We start from the raw sequence: 8,610 nt of genomic DNA on the forward strand, positions 1-8,610 counted from the left end.
TGAGACAAGAGAGCCAGTGGTTGGACCTCTCACAGGGCATGAACTTGGGGTCAGTTCTGTGGCCATCTCCCCTGATGGCAAGTACATTGCCTCTGGCTCATGGGACAAGACAATCAGGGTGTGGAATGCTCAGACAGGAGAGCCAGTGGGTGTTCCTCTCACAGGGCATGAAGCTCAGGTCAATTCTGTGGCCTTCTCCCCTGATGGCAAGTACATTGCCTCTGGCTCACATGACAAGACAATCAGGGTGTGGAATGCTGAGACAAGAGAGCCAGTGGTTGGACCTCTCACAGGGCATGAACTTGGGGTCAGTTCTGTGGCCATCTCCCCTGATGGCAAGTACATTGCCTCTGGCTCATGGGACAAGACAATCAGGGTGTGGAATGCTCAGACAGGAGAGCCAGTGGGTGAGCCTCTCACAGGGCATGAAAATTGGGTCACTTCTGTGGCCTTCTCCCCTGATGGCAAGTACATTGCCTCTGGCTCAGATGACAAGACAATCAGGGTGTGGAATGCTCAAACAGGAGAGCCAGTGGGTGAGCCTCTCACAGGGCATGAACTTGGGGTCACTTCTGTGGCCTTCTCCCCTGATGGCAAGTACATTGCCTCTGGCTCATGGGACAAGACAATCAGGATGTGGAATGCTCAGACAGGAGAGCCAGTGGGTGAGCCTCTCACAGGGCACGGAGATCTGGTCAATTCTGTGGCCTTCTCCCCTGATGGCAAGTACATTGCCTCTGGCTCAGATGACAAGACAATCAGGGTGTGGAATGCTCAGACAAGAGAGCCAGTGGGTGAGCCTCTCACAGGGCACGGAGATCTGCTCAATTCTGTGGCCTTCTCCCCTGATGGCAAGTACATTGCCTCTGGCTCAGATGACAAGACAATCAGGGTGTGGAATGCTCAGACAAGAGAGCCAGTGGGTGAGCCTCTCACAGGGCACGGAGATCTGGTCAATTCTGTGGCCTTCTCCCCTGATGGCAAGTACATTGCCTCTGGCTCAGATGACAAGACAATCAGGGTGTGGAATGCTCAGACAAGAGAGCCAGTGGGTGAGCCTCTCACAGGGCACGGAGATCTGGTCAGTTCTGTGGCCTTCTCCCCTGATGGCAAGTACATTGCCTCCGGCTCAGAGGACAGCACAGTCAGGGTGTGGAAATCTCTGACAGGAGAGCCAGCACATGAACCTCTCAGGAGTGATCCCTCTTCAGGTGAGTCTACTAAAAGTGTCATTGATGCACTACTGACTATCCACTTGCAATTGCCAGTATTGCTGAGAACTGCTATCCTGGATGAGACTGGTTGGCTGAGGAGTCCCGGTGGAGATCTCCTGCTCTGGATCCCTCCTGTCCACCGCAAGGGTTTCCTGAGGCCAAATGCCCTATTTGTCATCGGTGCACACCAAACCAGGCTGAACTTGGACAATTTTGTGCATGGGGAGGATTGGGTGAAATGTATTGCGAAATGATTGTATAGTCATAGACTTCCATCCTATATCCATCATGCATGTACTGTTAACGCTAGCTATCCAGGGGTATCCACTCTGATGCATATCATCCCAATCTTTACATAGTCAGAATGAGCCACATTCCCTGAAATCCAGATTCCAGTCGGACCTGTAGATGCTGCCCATATAGCAGCTCTGAACTCATCTCAAGCTGTCTGTATGATTCGAGGAAATATAGGCCGTCCAGTCACACTTGCTCCTGGTTGAGGTTGACTCGACATTATGACTTCCCAAAGTGCCATCGTGTACAGTCCATTCCATACATCACATGAACAGATACACTCGCCGCTACTCAATGCCACCTGTCTCAATCCCCTTGAGCACGAATGAGATTGCAAGCCTGAGCTCCATCTGAGAGCTGAAGCATACCCAACGAACCGCCCGGCAGGTCAAAATTATAAGTATAACATTAAACAGCACTGCATCTACGCAAGCGTGATTATACCATAAACATATGAGACAACATAAGCATCAGACCATCCGTCGCCACCACCAGTCCGCGGGACACGCACGCACGCACACACAAGGTTAGAGACACTCGAGGAGGGGTATACCGAGCTTCAGGACAAGACCTATCCGAACAGCGTCAGTCCCAATTCCGCCCCAGCGCCCCGGGAAAAGGGCGGGACAAAAGACGGAATGCTCACGCACAGCCAACAGCACCACCGCAACGACCACCACAATCACGAGCATCAAACACAGCGCGCGCCGGCCGGCCTTGCGCTGGTACGCGTGCGCGGTCGTGAGCTCCTCGGCCGCGCCGGAGGTGTCGACGGCGATGGAGGATATGTTCGACTCGATGTTGTCTGCGAGAACGAGTGTTAGTGAAGACGGTGATGAGGAGGATCAATGGGAGGCGAGTTGGAGAGACGGTGGGGAGGGGAAGGAAGCGGCAGCGGAGGAGATGGTGACGAATGAAAAGGCGGACGATGGAAGTCGCGCGGGAACCGGCCGCGAAAGAGCGGCGGCGAGGAGAAGCGGCGGCGAAGGAAAAGCAGCCAAGGGAGAGCGCGGGGAAGAAAACGTTCGGGAAGGAAGGGGCCGCGACGCGAAAGGCGGTATAGAGATGGGGAAGGACGGGCGGCGAAGAAGCGGTGCCGAACGAACAGGCGGGTAGGAAAAGGGGAAAGACGGAATGGACAAGGTGGGGAAAGAAAAGGCGGCGAAGGAACGCGCGCGCGTATCGAAACGCGTGAGAGCGAAATGGGCGCGAACGCGGAGGCATGGCATGCAGGAAGGAAGGAAGGAAGGCAGAGAACGGACACTCACCGATCATCGCCCCCTGCTCGCCCACGACCGTCCCCAGATCCTTGAATATCTCCGCGAGCTCGTGTATACTGGTCTCGATCTCCTGTATCTCCGCCTGCCTCTCCTCGATCAGGCTCTCCTGGTACGCGAGCTCGGCGGGCGAGAGCGTGCTCTGCAGGAGCTGCTGCTGCTGTTGTTGTGCGTGGTCGTGGTCATGATAGGGTTCCGAAGGGCCGCCGAGCTCCTCGTCGGCGAGGACCCTCACGCCCTCGACGACCGTGCGCTGGCGCTCGGCGCTGAGCTGCTGGGCGCGCTGGAAGGCGACGAGGGAGAGCTGGAAGTCGTGCGAGGTCTTCTGGAGGGGCGTCTTGCGGTGGGGCTGGAGCCATCACAGTTAGCGCTGAGAGGAGCTAGAGCGCCAGAGTAGAGGCGCACGCACCAGCTTCGCGCCGAGCTTCGCGAGCTCCTTGAGGTCGTCCGACCCGCGCTTGGCCATCGCGCGCGTCGTCTCCGTCAAATCATGCCTGTCCCTCGTTCATCAATCTCCCCTCTTCCCACCACACACGACCAACAGGGCACTCACAGGCTCTTCCGCAGCGCGGCGCTATCCCGGCCGGTGCCGAGCTGGTCGAGGAGCTTGGAGATGCCCTGCACGTTCGCGTTGATCTTGAAGACCTGCAGGCTGAGCGCGGACTGGAGCCGCGCGAACTCGGCGTCCTCGCTGGACTGGGAGTGGGAGGGCGTAGAGAGGGAGCGCGCGGAGGCGAGGCCGGTTTCGACGTCGGCGAAGGACATGGTGGGTCGGGAGGGAGGGAGGTATGAGGGAGCTGGTGGGAGGGGGGGCTGCGTAGGACGGTATCCCTGTGTATTGTAGGGGCGTGAGAGTGCCGCGTGAGAGCACGGGAAGGGTGAAGCGGAGTACGGCTGGAGAGTAGTGTTGCACGGAAAAAAGGTACAGTAGCACAAATAATGTAGAAACTAGTGGCAGTGAATCTCAGCCGTATGCGACACGACTATGTATAGCAGTGTATGTACCTAGTGACAGTGAATCTAGTACATGCTGTCAGGTACATCAATATTGTAGTGTGGGCATGAAACTCACCTCAGCCGTATGCGACACGACTGAGGGAAAGGAAAAGGGGAAAGGGGGAAGGGCGCCCGTATACAGTGGCCGCAAAAAGTATCCGGACAGCGGTCTCTGGTAAGAAAATTCTGTACAGAGGGAAGACCTTGGTCTCAAGTGAAGCTCATAAGGGGTTCTGTAGACCTCCTCTCGCACTCCCTGGTGTGCACCCTAATGCGGTGTAAAACTCCCATATCTGGTACTTATGCATAATGGCAGGTCATCATGACCTTGGCCTCGAAAGATCAGTATACAGAACATGATCCAGACAATTTCTAGTCAATCCAATATTACTGCTGGAGAGACCATGATCAAAAGGTCTGAATACAAGCCAGGGATCCTGGGTGGGGCATGACTAGCATCCCCTAAAAATCATAGAAAACATGTATCATTTCAGGGGTGAAAATGTGAATCTGCCTTTATTGGCCCTGGGAGCAGTCAATGACCCAGCCATTGTCATCCACACTCGTGAGAGATATTAAATCACATCAGCTGGGGCCAAGGGGACTCGATGCTGGCTTGCCTGAATACAGAAAACTACAACTGCTGGTTTTATGGAATATTTTTGGGGAATTTATTGTGAAGCAACCAGGATACCCTTTGACCTGATAGCTACAGCAGCATTCAGGTAGACTATTAGACTATGCATTGCAGGCATAGTTTCAACTAGCACCCATCTTATCATGCTGGTATCCAGGATTCTTCAGAGTGTTCCACTGACCATGTCTTGATTCACCCATATCTCCCTTATTAGGCTGTATATGCCCCCTTCTGGTATGTGCGTTACAGAAACCCTCTGACCCTCTAATAAACCCGCATTCAGCTTTACAGGAGTCGCAGTCCTTCCCGCCGAAGAAAATTTCCATCCTCAAATGCCGGTGTCCGGATATTTTTTGCGGCCACTGTATACCCGAGCGCATTCGTCACAGTGAAGGTGGTGAAAACATTTCTTCACATTGTAAACTCAACAAATAATATAGCAGCAAATTACACGGAACGCAAGCGGCAAGCTAGGTATATACTAGGTCAGAGTGGCAGATTCTGGCGAGATTCTGCGGCGATTCTGCATAGGATTTTGAGCTCCTCTTCAGCCCAGAATCTCACAAGAATCATTGTGTCACTCTGACCAGCGTGATTCTGACTGTCGATTCTCACACTGCAACCGTGAAGGACAAGTTACAAACGATATATACATGCTACTATATACTTGATAGTCCGAGTCCCATTCCAAAAATAAGGCCGCAGGGCCGCGCTCGTGCACAGCGGAACCCGCTACCTTTGACTCGAACTGTGTGTAGACAGCAGCTTCAAATGGGGCTCCTCAACCTCCTGCAATGTATTGATAATTTCATAGGCCTATGGTCCAGGACATGTATAACATATCACCACAAGTCTCGGAAATTTATATCAGAACTGAACAAGGCAGTCATGTTCTTCAAGCTCCAAATCTCCGGTCTCAACCACTCCTTATGAATCGAATGTCCTGCCACTTCTATGCATCCCTCTTGCCTGAGTGTTCAAGTTCCTCTGCCTGTCACTACTGTGTCAGTGGGCCGACATTCAATACCATTCACCCTCTGTTTCCTTTTGTGATATGTTTTGATGTCATACTTCCCTTATTTGAGACTTTAGGGCAGGTTTCTCCCGATCTTGTAAATCTACTATGTAAGTTGTCCACATCAAGGATGCCAAAACCCACTACCACAGGTAGCGGGAATTTTCGCTCAACATGCAGCGCCTGCTGCCCCGTCCTGCACGAGCCAAGAAGCTGATAAAAGCATACCTGAAATTTGTACGGGCTCGCAACGCCCGTCACAAGCACTTGAGATGGCATAGCCATCGTAGTCGCGGTGGTGGACAAACACGCCGCCTCCCGCATGGTGTTCCGTCCCCTGATGTCCCCTTCGACTCCGAAGGAGAGTCTACCGATATCGACCTTTCCGACACAGAAAGCAACTTGGGTCACAGCGGATGATGGGATCAAGTTTGTAGTCATGTATACAAACTAGTAGTAGAGATTTCAGATCAGCTTATACTCTATATACGAGACTACAAAACACTATGCGGAGCATGATAAGTCGAGGGATTCTGAGGTGCAGGAACTCCTCTGGAGGAGTTCCTGCGATCCCAGGAGGATTCTGCGCTGGCGCGATTCTGCCTCGCAGAATCACGCGCGGAATCGCAATCCAGAATCGCAGCAGAATCCGCCACTCTGACTCCCACTACTATAGCGCACACATGAATGCGAGTGCCCGCTGCCGTCTGCAACTTGCAGCGCATCAAACCGCCGGTACGGCACCCGGTAACTCTCCGGCCCGAACCGCTGAGCGATGGTGTCATACCCCCGCCGGCTTCCGATCGCGTCTTGCAAACTCCCGGCCAGAAGGGCAGCCATGTCGAGATCTCTTCACTCGCACCAGCAGCAACGATGCCCCCAGCAGAAATGCGCGCCGTCCTGATCAAAGACGCCAAAGGCCCCCTCGAGAACCTCTACATCGGGCCCACGCCGACCCCCGCCCCCGGCCGCGCGCAGGTCCTCGTCAGAGTCCGCGCGTTCGGCCTGAACAGGATGGACATCCACCAGCGCGAGGGCAAGTACCCCGTCCCGCCCGGCGCGTCCGCCATCCTCGGCGTCGAGTTCTCCGGCACCGTCGCGGGCGTGGGCGAGGGCGTGCATGAGTGGAAGGAGGGCGACGAGGTCTTCGGGCTCGCGGGCGGGGTGCGTGCGTTCCTGGCTTACTTGCGTGTGATGATTGAGTGCGATTGGATGTTGACGCGCGTGCCGGACAGGGCGCGTACGCAGAGTACATCGCCGTGCCCGCGCAGCTCCTCCTGCGCAAGCCGCCGCTCCTCAGCTGGGCCGACGCAGCCAGCGTCCCCGAGAACTTCCTCACCGCGTACCAAGCGCTCGTCACGATCGCGGAGCTCAAGCCCGGCGAGAGCGTGCTCGTGCACGCCGGCGCGTCCGGCGTCGGGCTCGCCGCGATCCAGATCGCCCGCGCGTACGGCGCGTACGTCTCCCCTCCTGCCCACTCCCTCCCTCTCTACTAACCCCAAACCCTACCCCAGGAAAAACATCATCGCCACCGCCTCCACCCCCGAAAAACTCCAGTACGTCCTCTCCCTCCCCGCCGGCGCCACCCACGCCGTCAACTACAAGACCCAGTCCTTCGCCGACGAGGTCAAGAACATCACAGCCGGCAACGGCGTCGACGTCGTGATCGACTTTGTGGGGCGCACGCATTGGGCCGGGAACGTGGACAGTCTCGGCGTGGACGGGCGCATGGTGATGTTGGCGGTGCTGAGCGGTGAGTACTCGGCTTTGGGTCTGGGTTTACTATTGATTCCTGCAGCACTGACGTCGTGCGTCGTAGGCGCGGAGGTGGACAAGGTGGACCTCGTCCCCATCCTGTACAAGCGCCTCCGCATCCAGGGCTCGACGCTCCGCGCGCGCTCGCTCGAGTACCAGGTTGATTTGGTGCAGAGGTGAGCGCCGTGTCGCCTTACCCTCCTCTCGTTCCTCCTGCCTCTTATCTCTGCACCCTGTTATCCACATGCTTCCCCACCCGCGCCACGAGACTAACCCGAACCGCCCAGGTTCAAACGCGACCTGCTCGACAAGATATCCGGCGCAGAGGGCGCCGGCGCGGTGCGCACCTACATCCACAAGGTGCCGTTGCCTTTCCCCTTTCCCTCCCCTTTCCCTTTCCCTTTCCCCTTTCCTCCTCCCCCCTCCCGCCCCCCCTTCCCTTTTCCCCTTCCCCTCTCCCCCCCCTGCCCTTTCCCCCTCCCCCCTTCCCCTCCCCCTCCCCTCCCCTCCCTACCCCCTGCTAACCACCCCCACAGGTCTACCCCTGGACGCGCATCCAGGACGCGCACCGCTGCATGGAGAGCAACGCGAACAGGTGAGCTTTTTCTTTCTTTTTTACGATGGATGCTGTGGATGCGCTGGATGGAGTGGATGTGGTGGATGCGCTGGATGCGCTGGATGCGATGTGCACGTTGGATGGCTCTCTTTCTTTTTGGTCTCTCTATGTGCACGGTGGATGGCTGATTGCGCGCGGGTGGGTAGTGGGAAGATTGTATGCGAGATCACCGATTCGGAGTAGGATGGTACGGGCGGCGAGGGTAGGGCGGGGAGGGGTGGGGTGGGGTATGGAGGAGAGGAGGAGAAGAAGGGGATAGGAAGAGAGGAAGGGGAGTGCAATGGACGCGCGAATGGTTCGGTGGCGGAGCAGGAGACAAAACAAAGCGAAGAGAAGAGCGGTGTGTTCAGTATACAGACGGGACCGGTGTTGCCTGCGGGATGCGAGTGTACACTGACTGCATCGAACGCGGCCCGCTCTTCCAGGGCGGTACATACTCATACACATACACATACACACGCGCGCCTTAAGATTCCGAGCGCCGACGCGGAACGGGCGGACTCTTCGCTGGTGACTACCGACTAGGCCTTAGGAGCGAGACGCCTCGCGTGGATGATGGGACGGTACGGGGGCTGTGTGCGTGCCTCTCACCTGTTTGTCCTGCCCTTCAGGTCCCACCCTCTCTCTCTGCGTTGCCCTAGGGGGGGAGGGGGGGGGCGTGCGTGCCGCGTGCGCCGGAGGAGCAGTGCCCGGGGTGGTTCCTTACCGAGCGGGACGGCAGGCAAGCGGCAAGTCTGCAGCACCGTCCGCAATGTGTTCTGCAGCTGGAGTGTTCCATGTCCAGAATGCTGCTGGGTCTCGGATGG

General features: G+C 56.5%; 3 protein-coding genes across 3 annotated transcripts in view; 2 read left to right on the top strand and 1 right to left on the bottom strand.

Annotated features, from left to right (window-relative positions):
- GLOTRDRAFT_42827 (uncharacterized protein) overlaps positions 1–1,468 on the top strand; it is a gene marked incomplete at both ends in the record, with an annotated part of 4,965 nt that extends 3,497 nt beyond the window's left edge. The window contains 2 exons of the mRNA XM_007868452.1: positions 784–1,052; positions 1,269–1,468. Of these exons, the coding sequence (XP_007866643.1) occupies positions 784–1,052; positions 1,269–1,468 (469 nt within the window). The remainder of the gene's footprint in view (positions 1–783; positions 1,053–1,268) is intronic.
- A 320-nt stretch (positions 1,469–1,788) lies between these two features.
- On the bottom strand, positions 1,789–3,580 carry GLOTRDRAFT_77518 (t-SNARE). The gene is made up of 5 exons (XM_007868842.1): positions 3,339–3,580; positions 3,195–3,279; positions 2,777–3,134; positions 2,159–2,313; positions 1,789–2,079 (listed from the first exon to the last, which is right to left on the bottom strand). The coding sequence occupies exons 1-5, from the start codon at positions 3,548–3,550 to the stop codon at positions 2,068–2,070; spliced, it is 822 nt and encodes a 273-aa protein (XP_007867033.1). The 5' UTR covers positions 3,551–3,580; the 3' UTR covers positions 1,789–2,067.
- Positions 3,581–6,321: 2,741 nt separating this feature from the next.
- Positions 6,322–7,987, top strand: GLOTRDRAFT_106402 (quinone oxidoreductase; the record flags this gene model as incomplete). Its single annotated transcript, XM_007868843.1, has 7 exons — positions 6,322–6,597; positions 6,669–6,889; positions 6,948–7,186; positions 7,253–7,364; positions 7,476–7,548; positions 7,725–7,783; positions 7,951–7,987. 7 exons carry the CDS (start codon positions 6,322–6,324, stop codon positions 7,985–7,987), a joined length of 1,017 nt encoding a protein of 338 aa, XP_007867034.1.
- Positions 7,988–8,610: the final 623 nt, after the last annotated feature.

This window comes from Gloeophyllum trabeum (assembly GCF_000344685.1).
Source record: "Gloeophyllum trabeum ATCC 11539 unplaced genomic scaffold GLOTRscaffold_00008, whole genome shotgun sequence".
Taxonomy (NCBI): domain Eukaryota; kingdom Fungi; phylum Basidiomycota; class Agaricomycetes; order Gloeophyllales; family Gloeophyllaceae; genus Gloeophyllum; species Gloeophyllum trabeum.

Bases quoted from the DNA above. Each gene is read 5' to 3' on its own strand.
- GLOTRDRAFT_77518 (XM_007868842.1), bottom strand. From the start codon at position 3,550: ATGTCCTTCGCCGACGTCGAAACCGGCCTCGCCTCCGCGCGCTCCCTC. The intron at 3,280-3,338 runs GTGAGTGCCCTG...AACGAGGGACAG, and splicing joins GCCGCGCTGCGGAAGAGCCT to GCATGATTTGACGGAGACGA. The intron at 3,135-3,194 runs GTGCGTGCGCCT...TGATGGCTCCAG, and splicing joins CGAAGCTCGGCGCGAAGCTG to CCCCACCGCAAGACGCCCCT.